At 41.1% G+C, this 18,374-nt stretch overlaps 1 protein-coding gene across 3 annotated transcripts in view; it reads left to right on the forward strand.

The window, feature by feature from the left end:
* The window catches only part of nol4lb (nucleolar protein 4-like b), a 106,467-nt gene that overhangs the window by 40,897 nt on the left and 47,196 nt on the right, over positions 1-18,374 (forward strand). For all 3 annotated transcript variants that reach the window (XM_066670574.1, XM_066670572.1, XM_066670573.1), the window contains exon 5: positions 3,930-4,077. In XM_066670574.1, coding sequence (XP_066526671.1) covers positions 3,930-4,077 — 148 coding nt within the window. The remainder of the gene's footprint in view (positions 1-3,929; positions 4,078-18,374) is intronic.

Raw genomic sequence — 18,374 nt, forward strand, 5'->3', positions numbered from 1 at the left:
ATTACAGGGCACTGTTGTCAGTTCAGTGCATTCAATTTAAAATATAGTTAAAAATAATAATTATTTCATTTTTAACTATAAGCCAATAGATTTATGCTTGATGGTGGTGTCATGTTTTTTGTTTGTTCTGGGAAGTTTTTCCAAGTGGATGTTATACTGTTTGTATCAATATCGGAATTATATCGTATCAAACAAAATGAAGAAACATATTGTTATATCAATTTTGGACTCATTGCCCAGCCCTAAGTGTAGTTAAAGGTATACTTTAAGTATGTTTGAAATTCACTGACCTGTACTGGATTTTAAACACAAAATTACTAAAAACTAAAGTTTATTTATTGTTGATATCAATTATTAATGTAGTATGCTGTGTGCTTTTTAACTTGGAGAATTATGATGCCCCAAACATGCTTGTTTAAGAGTCCTACAGTGATGCCACAGTAGTCTTCGTAGGTTTTCTGGTTTAACGACTAGGAGCACAGCTTCGGACGATGTTTTTTACGAATAAATAAGTTTTGACCTTTTTTTTTTTTTTTAGCTGGATAGTGAAGTGCTTCGGAGCACGGAGGGCAAATCAACAATGCAAATATACTGAAGTAACTGATGTCCAAATGTGAGACTTGGAGACTGCCTGGCTTGACCTCGACTGTCGTAGTTGTGACACAGCAACGCAGATTGACAGATGTTCATATGAATTACACACACCTACACGCTTGATGTGGGTGAAAGAGTTTATGGTTATTCGTGAAAGATGTGCCAATACCCTGGGTCTAGTTGGGAAGAAAGAGAGAAAACCAATACGACAAGAACAGGGAATTAAATTTGAGAGATTTCGACGCAGCCCGTCTCCAAAACCTCTCAGCGCATCAATAATGTAAGAGCCAATTTGCAAATGAAACAGGTTCCCCAATCAAGCCTGTGTCTGGGCTGTGCAGGGGGTCCAGGCTGATTGGCAGGTTTGAGGGGAGGCACGTCTGGTTAAAGATGGAGGTCACGGGGTCACAAAGTTCCCTTTTAAAATACAGACTCAAGCAGATGGATCCGCTGCGCCGGCTGTTGCCAAGTCCCCGCCAGTGGCTCGCTTTGGCCTGTCTAATAAATCAAGCAGGTGCACACGTGTCATTTCATTACACAGAAACCCAGCAGTTCAAGCCGGGTACTACAGGCAGGAACAGTGGCGGCCAAACAAGCCAAAGTGCACTCTGACCTATACAGTCCCTTTTGAGTTCTGGAAGCTTCAGACTCTTTTTAGAAACATTGTGCAAAAGGCCCAGGGATGATGGAAACTGCACTTCTTTTTGAGCTTATATTGTACAAGCCAAGGCCAGTGTAGACCTCCCCCTCTCTGTCTCTGTCTCTCCACCTTTTCTCTCATTTCAAAGAAAGTTCTGTTGAATGTTTCTATTGAATGTTGGAGAACCTTGTTTCTCCTTCCAGTGGGCTTTTTTTCCTCTTCCTTTTACTCTCCAGACCGAGCCTCAAGTCTCTTCATGTTTGGATTGCTTTGTGTCCTTTTTCCTGAATGAGTGCCTATAAATTGGTTTCCTGCAGAGTTTTGGCCTTTCAGTTTTTTAATAGCTTGATCATACATGCTCATATGTTGCTGTTCAAAATAAAACATGAGAAGTATTTTTGTTTAATTGAATGCCAGGATAGAAAATAATAATTGTACTATAAATGAACATAGCCATGTCTGTGAATACATTAAATACTATGTGCTGAGCTATTTGTCTTAAACCGTCTAGGGATATTTGTTTATTAATCTGCTAAGCAAGGATAAATTTGCTCCTGAGCTCCCCCTAGAGTTGCAGAGTGATAGTCACATTCACAGCACTCTATTGAAATCAAGGTGAGGGAAAGGGGATGGTTTCCTGCCGTCCTCCAAAAGTTACATAATGCAGTTTCTGCAGTGCTATGTCTGGAGCAGCAATGTCAGAGGCTCTGTTCTAATTTCAGGTCAGTAAAGCTTTACAGTGCGGCACAGTGGCGCAGCAGGTAGTGTCGCAGTCACACAGCTCTAGGGGCCTGGAGGTTGTGGGTTCAATTCCCGCTCCGGGTGACTGTCTGTGAGGAGTTGGTGTGTTCTCCCTGTGTCTGCGTGGGTTTCCTCCGGGTGCTCCGGTTTGCTCCCACAGTCCAAAAACACACGTTGGTAGGTGGATTGGCGACTCAAGTGTCCGTAGGTGTGAGTGTGTGAGTGAATGTGTGTCTGTGTCGCCCTGTGAAGGACTGGCGCCCCCTCCAGGGTGTATTCCAGCCTTGCGCCCAATGATTCCAGGTAGGCTCTGGACCCACCACGACCCTGAACTAGATAAGGGTTACAGATAATGAATGAATGAATAAAGCTTTACAGTGATGTTCAAGCGGTAATTTCAAGGTCAAAATATTAGCGTCTTACTTTTAATGACTGTTTTGAAGCCGAATGTTTTAATGCTCTGGGCAGGTGTGCTCAGTGTTCATTAGTGTGTGTGTGTGTGTGTTAATATTTGTTTCCCTGCACGGATTGGGTTAAATGCGAAGAACAAATTCCTCCGTGTGCAAGCACAGTGGCCAATAGTAATTCTAAGATTCTAATTATAAAAAGTGAAGCGTGATTTTTGACTGCTTTAACGGTGCTTCACGTACATCTTTCCCTGCTGTGACACTTACATTTACATCTGTGTGAATATCATGTGAATGCTGTTTCACAGCTAGTTGATTTAGTCTCCTTTTCCACTCTCAAAATCTGAATACATCCTCTGCATTGGATTTGCATATTTGAAGAGTGAGAACAGAGTGTAATGAGTGTGTGTTTGAGGGAGGGGTCGGATGTAGGGGGGGAGTGGAATTAAAATCTTTTTTTCCTATCTGAGAAAACAAGCTACTGCTCTCTGGACCTTATTACTAAGAGTGCTGTTTCTCTAAATGTAGCTCCTCTCACAAACCTATACAAACGCACACACACACACCTCTGTTTCTCTTCTTTGCCTCTGTAGACTTGTTAAACACACACTCTTTAACCTAAACTACACACAAGCGCACCACAAGCCCACACACAGACAATAAAATGATTGTGAAATGAAGCCATGAATACAGATGAGTGTGCTGGAATTTGCTGGAGCTCTGGGGCTTTGTAAGAACACGGTCCACTCACCTGAACCAGAATACTAACACACACATGTACACTCTGCCAGGTAGCGCACAAAAAAAAAAAAGCTCCCGTGTGTTTCATATTTATCAGTAACATGTAACACAGCACGATTTGACACTGACCCTGATTAAAGCTGTGCTGTTGGAGGAAAGCAGCCTTTTGAGCATCACCTCTGTACTGGGAAATCAAAGCAGGTGCAGCTGAAGAGAACAGCGTTATTTTCTTATAAAGTGAATAACCAAAGTGCTAAAAGATCCCTCTCTCATATGCAGTGTTCTAATAATCATGCTGAACAGTGCGCTACCTAAGTCGAGCCTTGTGGCCCTACAGTACGATGTGATTCCGCCTCTCCCAGTGTGTGTGTGTGTGTGTGTGTGTGTGTCTGGCTGCATGCCCCCCTGACGAAGCTCTTACTGTCACTCAGTGGGGGGTGACTGTTCTCTCTGACAAACTTCCTCAGCATGTGCCCATGTGCCTGTCAACATCTCTTCCAAAAGTGCTCTCCGCTCTGATTACACTCACACACACACACCACTGTCTCAGCCTTCACTGTGTAATTCTAATTCTCTCTCTTCCTCTCTTCATCCACCCCTTCTTTTTTCTGTTTTTTTTAACCACTTGTTCTTCACTCTGACTAACCTCCCACATCTTCTGTATTTCACTTTTGCACTTGTTGTGCACTTTCTTTCTTTCCTATTTGTCTGTTTTGTCCCTCTAATTTTTTCTATCCTTTTTCTTCATCACATTGTCTTGTTTTTTCCTTCTTATTTACACTTTTTCTCTCTCTCTTTCTCTCCAGGATGAAAGTTCAGTAAGCAGTGAGGAGTTTGATATGAGTGACCCCACATGGATTTCAGCTGAGCACCACAGCACATTTTCTGACCCCAACCGGCCTACCAGCATAGAGAGAATGCACAGCCCCCAAAACACCCACAAAGAGGAAGATGGTAGGAGCGCTTGTGAACTTATTTTTAAGCTCTATTATTCTCTCTCGCTCAAACAATCCTTTTCTGCATCTGTTTATTAAATGGTCAACACACACAGCATTATCTCTCTTTCTCTTTAATACTCTGCTCTGTTTACCTCACTTTACTTTCACTTCTTTTATTCTCCCTGTCCATGTCTCCTCTGTCATTCGCACACTTTTGCTCTCTTTCCCTTTTTGCCCTCGCTCTTAATCTCACGCCCATCCTCTCTCCCTCTCTTTATCACTCACTCTCACTCATTCACTCTCATCTCCATCTTAATGGAGAGTCTGAGCCCCCGCTTTGGGGAGGAGAGAAGTGATGGACTTTGAAATGAAATGACCCGGTGTGTGTGGGTGTGGAAAACCAATACGTCCTTATGCTGAAGTGTGCGCCGTTGGTCATTCTTGAACACAAGTGTATATACGCATACACACACACACATGGTGATGTGAAAAGAGTGGAAGGGCCAAGGTGAAGTGCGAAGAAATGTAGGAATCGATTTTGATCAAACAGCCTCCACCTCTGTGCTTCCGGGGCAGAACTCCTGCTGCCAGAGTTCAGCGGAGAGGAGGAATAGCAGGAGAGGAGGAGGAGGAGGGAGGAAGTGAGGCTTAAGGAGCAGTGAGAAAACTGATGAAGAGGGTGTTGCAGGGAGCTCCTGCGGGGAAAGGAAGTCCACCTCCCCATGACGCTCACCTCCAGGTCTGTGTGCCTGTGTGTCTGAGCTCCTCTAAAGGTCAAAGCGTCCCACTACCATGGTCCCCTACGGACCTGCCGTGCGTGTGCTGTGACATTAGCTTCATTGAGGGGTCTGCTTTTAGAGGGCAGAGGACACACCTCTTTTTCTCACTTGCTCTGTCTCTGACTTTCTCTCTCTTTCTGTCTCTCTCCCTGTTTTTGTGTGTCTTTCTGTTTCTTGTTGAGTTAGGGCTGGGCAATTCAGAACTTCTAATCCTCATAATTTTGTCTATGTCGATTATATCTTATTTTAATTATTCAATTATTTATTCATTAATCTATTATTCTGTTATGTCCCCATGGTGTCTTCATGTACTGTCCTTTCTAAACCACACTACTACACTGTAGTCCTGTGTTTCTGCCTCTATCTGCAACATGGAGGAGAACCTAAACGCTGAGGCAGACTGATCGACTCCAGCAGCTTGTAACAAAGAAAAGCAGTGTCTGTGGTTTGGACATGTTGTGTTTTGACCTTAAGACGACACTGAACACAATTAAAGTCAAATGTAAACACTGACAAAAAAAACAATCACACACCAAATATGAAGAGTGTTCAGAAAACGAGAGGAACAAGCTCCCAGCAACAATAGAAGAAAATATCCCAGCTTTAATACTGGAACATACAGGAGTCACTGAACTATGAGGATAAAAAATATAAAAAACAAAATAATTGTTCATTAATACTAATAATCGTAAAATGTACAATAAATCGTGATATTGATTTGCACTCATATCGCCCAGCACTAGTCTGAGTGTTTCTCAGACTAATTCTTTCTGCTTTTCTCTTCCTCACTTTCACTCACACTCTCACACACACACTCTTTCCTTTCATCATTTTCTCTCTCTTCCTCACTCACGATCACTTTCTTTCAATCTCTCTTCTCTTCTTTGCCCCTTTCACCATCACACTTATCCTCTCTTCTCACTTTATCTTTTCCACAATCACAGTCTCACTTGCTCCCTTTCTCTCTCCCATTGTCTTTCCCCCTTTCTCTTTATAGCAGTAATGTATAGAAACCTATTAGAAGCACACGCGCACATATGCACACGCACAAATCCTGTACTGTCACACTACAGAGTCTCTGAAAGCCCCTGTGACATCCTTGGTAATTGTTTGAAACACCATGGTGTCTGTCTACCATAGGTATCTGTCTTCAGCAAGACAGCAGCTGGGAACATTTCCTGAAATCTTCCCTTTTTGGAAGGATTTATGTCAGACCCTTAACACTCCGTCTGAAAGCCGGGTTAAACCAGTTGTGTGAATTCTTGCTGTCTTCTTACTTATGGCTTTTCTGTGCTGTATATGCTCTCTTCGGGGATCCTCGGGCATCTTGAGAGTGAGTATGTCATATCTCAGTGTTGTTACAGCAGCCAAACTGATTACGGGGAAGCTCTAGAGAGCACAGGGCTGACCTGCGTGTGTTGAAGCCTCTACTGGGAGCTAAGCTGCTGTTCCTTAAGGAGCTCTCCCTTTGGAAGTGAGGGACAGAGCCATCAGCTCAGAAAGACAAGTGCAGTTGCCACTGCTAACTCCCCTCCCATCACCTGGGATCGACTAGAGAATTAGAAACAGACAAACAATGTGGGAGAGTAAGCGGGAGGAAAGAAATAGAGGTGGCAAAAGATTGCGTAGACTTGATTAATTATTATTATTTGTTATTGCTGTGCATGCTGCAGGTTGCATTACAAAGAAGATCTTTAGAATCATATCGGATGTGCTTTAGTTCTTGATTGACACTTAGAAACATTAACCAGCACCAAAAGTTCCCAGCTGAAGCTCTGGTATTTATGTACTGTGCTACTCTAAAATACATGTGCTTTGCACAGAACATTTTAAGGGGATACTAAGAAGTCAGACGAAGCGTGATTTTATCAGAAGTGATTTTTTTTTTCCATAAAAAGTGAAAAACCTTTCTCTGGCAAATCCATATGTTGGCTCTAAAAATAGCATATTTGGGCAAAGAAAAGATCAACAAAAGCTACTTGTGGATATTTTTTTAAAGCCTTTCTCAGTGAGTGCTGCATCTAAAAAAACATAACACAGTTAGTGTATTGTTCATTAAATAGAAATGTTACGTATAGAATCTTCTTTAGCACCTGATGAGGGTATAAGTTAGCCTTAATAGCTTTTGTTGTTGTTCTGTTTTCCCACCCTGTGATTAAGCGAATGTCCAGTTATTGACTCGTACTTGAATGGCACATAAGGCTTGTCTATAGTAGTTAAAGGTTTGACATCTCTTTTCAATGTGATAGACAGTGTATTAATGCTCTAGTATTCTGCTGTTGTACACACCCTTAATCTAGGCTGCTTTCAGCAAGTGACGAAGCCTGTTTTACATTAGAAACGTTCATGTTTTCCTATGGCAGCTGACCCGCGTCTGTGGTTTCATTGTGTGCTGCATGGCCATATGTTTTATTAGAAGACCTAGTCAAACATTAGTCAGAGGTTTGACAGGGTTGACCTTGGAACTCGGGCCATTGCAGACAACTTTGTAAGTGTCAGTGTTAAGTGTGACAGAGAAGCCAGATTTATCCATTGTGTGTTGTGTTTGTTGTGTGTCACCTTTGTGGTCTGCCGTGTGTGTGTGTGCACGCACACACACTGAAAGAGTGTGAAGGCTGACAATGAAGCTTTCTGTGCTGAGGCTCTGCTCCCCTCAACACCCACAACCAGAGAGAGAGAGAGAGGTTGGGGGGTGGGAAGCAGAAAGAATGGGCAGATGGAGCAGATGAGGAGGGATGGGGGGTGTATAGAAAAAACAGACTTCTGCAGCTCCAGTGGAGAGGCTTTACATATTTTCCAGTTGAAACAGTCGTTTTTGTCTTCAAAAGCCTCAGTGCTAAATGAAAACAGTTTGCTTGTGGGTTTTATTTGTGCAGCGGTGGACCTCATTAACTGAATAACTGAAGAGTGCTTTTAGTATTACTTTTCACAGACCTAATGATAGATAATTAAAGCATGTGAAGTTTGTGTGGGTAAAATGAATTTTGATCTTGGGCTAATTACCTTAATGAGATGTGATATGGTGAGCATGTGATGAGGGGATGGTGAAGCAAAAGAATGGTGCGTGGCGAACCTGATGAAGGCTTATTAAATGTGATAGTGAGTCCTAAATTTTCTACAAATGGTGTGCCGGTCTTGATCTTGTTGGTACGAGGCTGAGCTGCCTGAACAATGAATGTGGGCACTAGCAGATACAGCACCTCGGAGAGCGCCTTGGATACTTCATGGCACATTGCTAACCCCATGGTTCTCTTCTGTAGTTTTCTTAAGAGCACTTGTTTGGATTGTTTATTTTTATTCTGCAGTAGTTGTGAGCATGTCACGTGTGTGTTTTGTTTTGTTTTTTTTCAAAGTACTGTTTTTACAACACAATTTACACCCGTATTTTGGTAACAGCAGACGTGTAGCATTTACCTGTCTGATTTTTCACTCAACAGGGTGTGAAAAAGCACAAGCAATTACTCAAATGCTTTCAGGCTTTATAAATCAGAGAAGAATTAATCTATTTGTGGAAATATGCACCGAGTGTTTCTGTAGCCTTTGTCTTTTGTTTAGTTTAATGCTGCAGAAACCCCCATTATATGAATGAATTAAGTAGTCTGCCTCTCTCACAGAGTTGCATAGAGATGCATAATTATGTTTAATAAGAATAAAATGCAATTATGCCTAGGCAATGAGGTGTCCTGTTTGTCTTCCCCAAAAACACTCTCATCAGACTCCTGGTTTTAATAAATATATTGACACAAATTTCATGTCAATAAAATAAGTTTCATGAAATGAAGGTTTCAATTAATGAAGTTACTGCTTCAGCAGAGCACTGTGTTTGGTAGCTGGTTGTTTTGGGTCAGGAGTTAAGCCCTTCAACTGGGGCTGATACTTTTTTATGTCTTTAGAATTTTCCATTCCACCTTAAATGGTAACGGTGGTTAATTGAAGATGTCAAATCTTGGCTTTATCTGTTGCGCTTAGGCAATATTTGATCACGAAATAAGGACATTACGGTTACTGCAGGCAATTCTTGGCGCAGTTTTATCTCACGCTTCAGGTTCAAACAAGTATTAAAGCCATGTTGATGTTATTTGAAGTGCAGCCTGCACTATACTGCCTAATTAGGTGGTTACATTTGACAGAGGATGTTAATCAGTCCTTGTTTAATTTTCTATGAGAAGAGTAGTACTCTCCGCTGCTGCATACTTTTCCAGATTGCCCATTCAGGATCCCCCTCTTATTTTAGCTTAAATGAAATGGGCTTTTTTTTGTACACACAAAGCTTCAGTAAATAAGCTCCTGTGGTTCTTTGTAATGTTTATTGCCGCTTCAGGTAACTGAATCTTGTCTGTAGCAATATTTATGGCAATTGCAAGTAGCTAAAGCCAGTCATTAACTAATAGTCCCAGGGGGTTTTTCAGTGCAGGGGTCCTTCGGAAGAGAGACGATGCTTAATTGTTAATTCAGATATCGGGCTGCTCTCTGGTCACGTATGTGATAACGTATAGAATCAGCAGAAATCTTTAAAGGCTGTCACTGGATTGTGGTCGAGTTTGAAAAACAGATACACACTCTGTAGAACCTGAGATGCAGCTGTAGATGGATTTGTTTTGAATGACCTTTGATGTTACATGGGTGGACTTGCTTTGACCCTTGTGGCAAAGCGACCTGTGGAACCTTCACAGTTCATTGTTACTCTGCTGTGTGTGTGTGTGTGTGTGTGTGTAACACAGAGAAAAGGAGAGAATGATGGTGGCTGAGGGGAAAGTAGGCCATGAAAGAATGACAGCACGGCTTTGATGGCACTCCCATTGGGCCTAAGTGATGGAGGTTAAGTGTAAAAGTAAATAATTAGATAAGAATAACGCTGGCTTAGTTAAAACTCACCATAGAGCACATCCTTCAGGCTCACAGATGCATAATGAAGCTGTCACTGCAGTCAACAATCAAACAATCTACAAGAAACACGTCAATGACCTGATGTGCTACACACCCATTAGCTTCTCACAGCAATATAAAAGATTTATACTGCCAAGTGTGCTTTAGTAAGTCTTTATTGGATGCATTTGCCTTTCGTTTTTAGAGTTGAGGTTTGCTGCAGCTTCAATGTCACAAAGTACGCTATTCACCAGATTGTAATGAAGAAGAGTCTACCATTGTCATTTAAAGGCATATGGTATGCGCCGCGAGCGTATGCATAAAGGCAGACTGAGAGCAGTGTTTGATGTTCTGAGATAGCTCTTCAAGCTGCATAATGACAGGTGTGTGATTGTTTTCTTCCTAGAGGAAATGTAGGACATTAGAGAGACATGTGCTTTTAAGAGCAGGCTTTTACCAACATGCCAGAGCTGAGGACGTTTTATCCTTCTCTTCTTCTGTTCTTCAGAATTGTTCTGTCCTCCAGACAGAAGGCATTCTCCTCCCCTCCTCCTCTCCTCTTCCACTATAATTGATCTGCCCTCAAATCCTTGGTGTTGTGGTATTCAAGAAAATGGCTCCAGTAGCTGCAGCAAATGTGCACGACGCATATGAGGGATTTGTTTTTGTAAGTGCACACCTTGTAAGTATTACACATACAGGATTGCGTTAGTATTTAGTGTACAAGTCACTCACTGGTCGTGTGGGGAGCAGTCCATAGTTCTAAGAACACCAGCAGCAGCTTTGTTTGGTTCTGGGCATCTTAATTTTTGGGTCTTTTACTTTTCTTTGCATGCTTTCTGACAGTTACATATCCTTTCAGACCCACAGCACTAAGCGAATGCTGAGTCTTCTCACAGTGAATTGACATTGGCAGAGAAAACATCTGAAGCTCTCCCTTTTCTCATAGATGAAAGCTTTAAGTAGTGTTTATCTGGTGGTGACCGCTTTGGGGGGAGGCATGGTGGCGCAGCAGGTAGTGTTGCAGTCACACAGCTCCAGGGACCTGGAGGTTGTGGGTTCAAGTCCCGCTCCGGGTGACTGTTTGTGAGGAGTTTGTGTTCTCCCTGTGTCTGCGTGGGTGTCTTCTGGGTGCTCTGGTTTCCTCCCACACGTTGGTAGGTGGATTGGCGACTCAAAAGTGTCTGTGTGTGTGTGTGTGTGTATCACCCTGTGAAAGACTGGCGCCCCCTACAGGGTGAGTTCCTGCCTTGCGACCAGTGATTCCAGTAGACTCCGGACCCACCGCGACCCTGATCTGGATAAGTGGTTACAGACAATGAATGACCGCTTTGTGTTTCACTTTTTTGTGTCTCTTTTAGGACTTTTTTTTTGAGTGCCAGGTTTGAAAACACCCATTTACCCCCATATCTTCATATTTTATTCTTTCTTGTGAGATGTATTTATTTATTTACTAACTTATGTACAGTTACAGTTGTGTAGCACCTTTCTAAATGACTCTTTACAATCAACACTGCAAAGAATGTCACTTTCAATACTCAACACACACACACTGGTGAGAAATGGCAGACATTCATTCACATACACACTCATTCACTCACACCTAGGCAATTTTTAGAGCAGCCAGTTCACGTAACCTCCATGTTTTGGGCTGTGGGAGGAAACCCATCCTTTTACGTCCTCAGCGTACGACCTGTAACATGATTTATTTATTCAGTTTTTTACTTAATGTTTTTTTTTTTTTTTTCTGGAAATAAAAAGAAATATGATCTACTTAGTGTGAGATACTAAACCGGCCACAGAAAGATGGTGCTACGATAAATTAAACTGTGAGCTTTTTAAAATGAATGAATGAATGAATTTATTTATGTATTTTAAATTATTATTATTTTTTTACACACATGCAGGTCTAGATGAAGGTCTGAACATGGGCTTGTGTTTTGTTACATTGTATATGTTAGTTTTTGGTTTCACACTGCAATTCAGCAAGCGCACTAAAGGACCTCTACATGTTATACTTGCGTCCTGTCATCATTTACGTGGGCTGTGTCTCCTCATACTTCTAACTGACTTTTAGAGGGCCGTGCATCTGACTTCAGCATGTGGTCAATTCAGCTTTGAGCCAGGGCAAAATAATGAATGAACAGATTCATTTCTATGAAGTACTGTTTCGTACTGCTACTTAATTGTTTCTCGAGATCAGGGTTATAGTTTGTGTAAGATGCAAACACACATTTCTTACATATGGAATGACTGTACTTATTATGTACAAGCTCCTTATTTATGTTTTTGATTCCACCATAAATGGTTTAACATAGTGCTGGGCGATATGAGCGCAAATCAATATCATGATTAATTGTACATTTTACCATGATTACGATTAATGAACAAGTTTATTTTTAACACTCATAGTTCAGTCATGAGGCTTGTAATGTAAATATGTTCCACTGTTAAACATGGGATATTTTTTGTAATGTTGCTGGGAGCTTTTATGAGCACTGTTTATATTTGGTGTGTGCTTTGGTCACTCAGCGTTTACATTTAACTTCTTTTTGTTCAGTGTTGTCTTAATGAAAGTCAAAATACAGTATATTCGAACCACAGACGCTGTGTTTTTCTTTGGTACTAGCTGCTTGGTCAGCCTCTGTGTTTAGGTGGGGACATAACGGAATAAAAATAATCGATATAGAGAAGATTATGTTGATTAGAAGTTCTGAATTTTGATTTCGATTAATTTTTGATTAATTGCCCATCCCTAGTTTAACATGCTGCACTGGCTGATTAATGCTGTGTCTCAAACCAAGCCCAGCTGCACTTTACCTGTCTGATTAGACATAGCCCAGCGCTATTCACTGTGGCACTGTTGTGAATATATATGAACTGTTTGTGAGATAATACAGCGGTACAGATTTTACATCTAATCAGTATTGCACAGACTGAATAGAGCAGAACAATAGAGTCAGTCAAACAGAAAGCAGTGGGCAGAGTGTCTCCGAGGTGAGAGGAGCAGACATTGGTCTGCTTGTTCTGAGCTGGTGTTTTGAAGAGCCAGACAAAACCTCCTGCTCAGACAGACTGTTACTCATTCAGTGGGATCTGCATGAAGTGCTGCTTCAGATAAATTACTGACAAACTGTAGACAGACCAAAAAAAAAGGTTCCAAACTAGTGTATGATCCCTTTTTTGCCTGTGAGAGACTCTTGGTTTCAAACACAGAGATGCACCTTTTCTGTCCAAATGCAAAAAGGGCAATAGGACAATAGACATCTATTTTTGGCAATTTACATCACAAAAGCACACCCCAACAGCCACAGGTAACATCCAGCAATGACTTCAGAAAAATAAAAACCACAAAGCTCAAAACAGAAACAGACTGCAAGCCACATTTGGTTGACTGGCACTGGCTTATTGACATAGTCAGGTCATTCTCTCTGCTTCCAGCAGGTCTTTACTGACTTGTGTTTACCTTTGAATTGTTCTGTGCCTGAACGGAGGCCCAAAGTGACTCTGTAACCTAGAGACAAGACGACAAATCACAGTGTAGATATTTCTGTGTAAAAACACATTTTTCGAGCTCTTCACAGCCACCAAGGTGTAAACCACTGGATATAGTACATGGATAAAGCGCATGGCTTTTAATTTCCTGAGCCGAAAAGTGGTGATAATTTTCTCGATGAACCCTGGGCTCTGGTAAAGTGGGCATGTGACTAGCTGCTAGCTCCAGAGAGCTCAGTGAGCTTTAGAGCAGATCCACCCAGATCTCCAGCCCTTGACTGTAGCGTAGTGTAAGAATTCATGCGGAACAGATGGCTATTCTGTAGTCTGTGCTGCAGTTGGAAATGTTTTGCATCTTGCATCTTAAACATTGTAGCTTGAATGAGTTCACATAGACAGTAAAGAGCGCGCGGGGGAGAGAGAGAGAGAGGAGAAGGCGGAGGGTGATAATCATGTGATAACCTAATGGAAATACTATTAAAAATGCAGGGCCATTAACATATGACATTTCCCAGTGCGCGTTCTATTTGATTGGGAGTATGTTTTCTAAGTTATTGTAGGGGACCAAGAGCAAGCGTGGGGGAGGGAAATGGGAGAGAGAGTGAAAGCCTACATAAAGATAACATCTACAGCGAAATTATGAGGGAGGGAGGGAGAGTGAAAAACAAATGAATTCTTGAGAAATGTATTTTTGTCTAAAACATATGGGCAGTTCTTCCTTTCTCTCTCTCTCTCTCTTTCTTTCTTTCTTTCTTTCTCTCTGTTCCTCTCTCTCTTGCTTCCACTTCTTTCTTCATGCTATTTTCACATTTTTCCCATATCCTCCCGATAATGGCATAATGTGTCCACTAATGAGAGTCATTAGAGAATAAATATTCTTTATTCTATTACTGCCAATATATTGCCTATTAAACTGCCGAAGATAAACATAGGGACAGAACACTGACTGCAAGATTGTCAGGTTTTCTCCTGCTTTTGTAAAATGTGTGTGTGTGTGTGTCGGCGTTCAGAGGTGTGGGGTGCTTGATTTGGGGCCTTGTTTGCTGTGGGTGCGGATGGTTTCCACTGAGTCAGGGCCAGAGGCTGCTTAATTATTAACTGCCACCCCTCTACGCCACACTCAAATAAGAAGAGCCTGAATTAATTATTATACGCTCAGGATCGCTGGCTTGACTGATAGCTAACAATTTGTTTTGTTTACAGGAATGGTAGCCTGCTGAGATTTAGTGCACACTGCTGTGTGTGTGTGTGTGTTTGTGTCTCCATGAGTAAGTGCAATTAGTTGGCTGACTCCTGATCAAGCCACAGACTCCTGGTTTATTGCTAATGAGGTGTGAGTGCACAGACATGGATAAAGAGGTTATAGATATGACCTCTGAAAGACAGAAACATTCATCCTGTTTCAGGTTACAACCTCAGCCACGTAAAACTTCATTATCTAGTTGTAGAAGCCCAAATAGAACTTGTGAAGTTATTTAGAGGAATAACGTAAATAGAAATTCAGATTCAGCCCACACACTTGAGATGCACTGTAAGCGCTGTAATTTGTTTTGTGATGGTTTGTTATGCACCATGGCCACATTAAACATCAAATGAGATCGATTCACTGGCTATAACCAAAACGGCTGGCTTGCAAGTTGCAAAAACTAGACTTTATGTGGTTAGTCAATTAAACACTTTCATAGTTTTTAGATAAATTAATGTGTACCTTGAGGACTCTCGGAATTCAAAATTGTCTTCATTCAAATGTTCTGTTGGTGACTCATTTTGGGGTCTAATTGGCTGCTAATAATGTGTTGAACGTAGGAGGATGATAAGCTTTTCAAACTTCTTAAATATAGTGAACAGTAAATTCTCATTCAAGCGTTCTTCTGTTAGTGAGAAAGATTTAATTTAAGGCTGCTGGGAAAGTTTGAAGCCGATTCCATGTTAGTAGCTTATGAACATTGGCTATTATTTAACTTGTGTTCTGCTGGTTCTGGTATCTTTTATTTGATTTTTTTCTTCATGGGAAAAGGTAAGTAGATATGAGCTCAGCTGCTTCTCAGTTATCATGTTGTTGTGCAGTCTATTTATTTTTTTTAAACATGCCAGAAGCTATTTACACTTCATAAACCGGATTGTCTAGAAAACGCCTGGATGAACGGCGACCCTAGGCAAGCTGGGATTTTCTCAGAACTCTATTCAGTGTAAGAATGCATGTAAGAATGGGTGTGTACAATAACTGTATTTCAGCACACACTCTGATTGTTTTATGGGGAGTTGGTAGGGTGTGTTTGAGAAAAGCAGTGTAAAGGTTGCTCCATAAATCTCCAAAACGCCCCTGAAATTTGGACCCGCTGCTATCGGCTCCTCTGCTTTTACAGAGAGGGAGTCAGGTGGCCCAGGTGGAGAGATGAGATAAGATGAACTACTGTAAAAGCGGCGGATTGTTCTTCAAAATTAGAAAAGGCCTCTCATGCCATGGTCGCATAATCCTTGACATCCTCATCTGAGATCAAACTAAACTTGAGCAAACTGTTATGGAGATTATCAGCATGCGTTATGAGCACTTTAAGTTGGTTTTTTACTACAAAATAGACCAAAAATGTATTATCTGAGAGTGTTCAGAAGCCCATATGAGGAGTGGACTTCCTGATCTGTGTTTGAATATTAGCTTGTTCTTATTCTTAATTAAGTCCCTTTCTTGGTTTACCAAGGTTTGTGACTCATGGACTGGGCCAGTGATGTGGTGAGTGAGATTTGTAAATACATAGGTTGAGTAAATCTAATAATTATTTTGATATCTTCATATAGGTGTTGTTTGAGTTTACAGACATACAGACCCATCTTAGTGTTTGTTTACTTTGCCACATATTCAACTAAAGCGTGTAGTTTTGAACGCAAAATGAAAGAAGGCATTTATTATCTTCAGAATCGCACCAGTTGTGAAATGTCTGATTCTGATTTCTTTGCGGTCAAATTAGCCGATGGCAGGTTTTTCTTTAGCAGATTTTTGTGTGGGCGACGAGAGCACATACAGCACATTAGCACATTTCCTGTACTTTCTAGTAGCCAAAATTGCAACAGAAATAACATCGTTCCGCCTTTAACGAAACAAACCACATCAAAAGCGAGAGCCGACTGGTTAACACCATGAGTCCTGAGACATTTTGGTGTGGGTGTAACAATGGCATTAAAATACAGCCCAGCACAGATCAGCAAAAGTAATCAAACATAAATAAATAAATTGGCGGATTTACAGTTACATGTTTAGAGCAAAAATCGGTGGATTCCTGTTGTGCGCCCCTAATTATCTTCTCCAGAGAGAAGCAGCTGATATTACATCTCTGTGTAAGTAAAAAACAACCTTGTTGTTTAAAAGATGTTTGTGTCATCAGTATTACTAGTACTAGTAATTACTAGTTAACATTTGTGACATTTGTTAACTAGTGGTTAATTGTATCAACTGAAACACACTAAACACCTTTGAGATATATTTTTATATTCACAACAATATAAGCTATATTTAGTGGTAATTAATATTTGCTTTAAAACCTAAACATTTGTTAAGAAACGTGCAGCAAATAACCATTTTTACTGCAGTTCAAAGTTATTTGGGGATTATTGTTATAGGAATAGATTGCATGTTTTTTGTTTTGATCTGTTTAGTCTGATGGGATTAAACTGCTCTTTTGTTATTCTTTTGCTGTGGTCCATATGCTGACGCTCACTTAGTCTTCAGGGTGTCTTCTTGCTTTTATAGAAGTCTTGTTTTTTTTCTAGCGCTGGAGAAGCACTGATATAGACTGTTTTGGTTGCCTTTACACACACAGTCTGTGATTGTGGCCTCTACCCCTCCTGATCTTTATCCTCTGAAGAGATTGGGGAGTTTTGTACTGCAGGGAAATGAGATCAGATAAAGCTTTACCCATGGCTCTTCACACACATATGGTCTAATGGATAGCTTAAGCTTTAGTGCTCTGTAGTGAGGCATGATCTTGCTACGATGGTTCCATTTTTCTGTGATGCACCAAAACATAATTTTGGCTCCATAGCAAGGTCACGGGAGCTCAAGGCTGAAATGACCCCTGACAGCAGCTATACATTGTATAAACACTGTGTAGTATTACAAATGCATACGTCGCCTACAGTTTTTCAAAAATCCTGTTCCAGACATGATTTCACTATTCAGGCCTAGAGCTTCCTTGTGTAGTTTTATAGTTTTTCTTCTGAATGGTTTGTTAAAGCTCTGTTTAGATGCTTTTAAGTTCAAATCTGGTTTACCTTTTTCTTTTCTTTTTTTTTTTCCTCCTCCCTCTAAGTACTGGAGCTCGAGTGAAAATCCAAGGTCTCTTGCAACACCTCCGTATTTATCACCTGGTAGTGTTGTCTGGCCCTGAGGCTGTTATTTGCTTTTTTTAACTGCTTGTCTTTCTCTTTACGTTCTTTCTCCCAGTTTATCTTCTTGGGAGCCTTGAGGATATTGGCAGTTTTAGCCTCTCTCTCTGTATGTGTGTGTGTGTGCACGCGCGTGTGTTATGGCTTCACGAAAATAATCATTTGTTAATGGTTTTCACAATATTCAAATTGACCCTTGACCCTTGTCTTTATTCTTATTTATATATTTTTTGGTGTGTGTTGTGAGCATCTTAGACATGTTACAATTCTAGATCAGTGTCTCTTCTCTAAGGCTTATTTTCTTTAAATTGTTTTAGGCTGGTTTTAAGTCATGGCATATTGTTTCAGCAGTGTATTTTTCTGATGCATCTCATTGACTTGGCCGGTTGTTGACTCATGTACAACCACATGAAAACCACACAATAGTGGCAGAGGTAACGTTAGGCACTGTTTACTCATTGTGCATTCACGCGTTTTTATTTTTTGGGACTGAACACTGCTCTGTGCCGCAGTCCTTACAGATTCCCCAGTACTCACGGCAGAGCTGCACTTGTTGCGTCGTCTCTTTCAGAGAGTTTACAAGCGGCTAGTTTGTGCTGGAGGTCTGCATTTTGTGGTGATTAATAATTCTCTCTGGCCAATCAGAGCTCTGCAAGATTTACAGGTCACATTTTAGTACCTACTCAGCTCGCTGTGAACCAGGTGTGAGCAGGGACTATTAAAGGACCCAGTTCCAGGGACTAGGTGCCAGATTTGGCTAGTGGAGAAACAACAGCCGAATCGAGTTGGTTCC

Source organism: Hoplias malabaricus, chromosome 5, assembly GCF_029633855.1.
Source record: "Hoplias malabaricus isolate fHopMal1 chromosome 5, fHopMal1.hap1, whole genome shotgun sequence".
Taxonomy (NCBI): domain Eukaryota; kingdom Metazoa; phylum Chordata; class Actinopteri; order Characiformes; family Erythrinidae; genus Hoplias; species Hoplias malabaricus.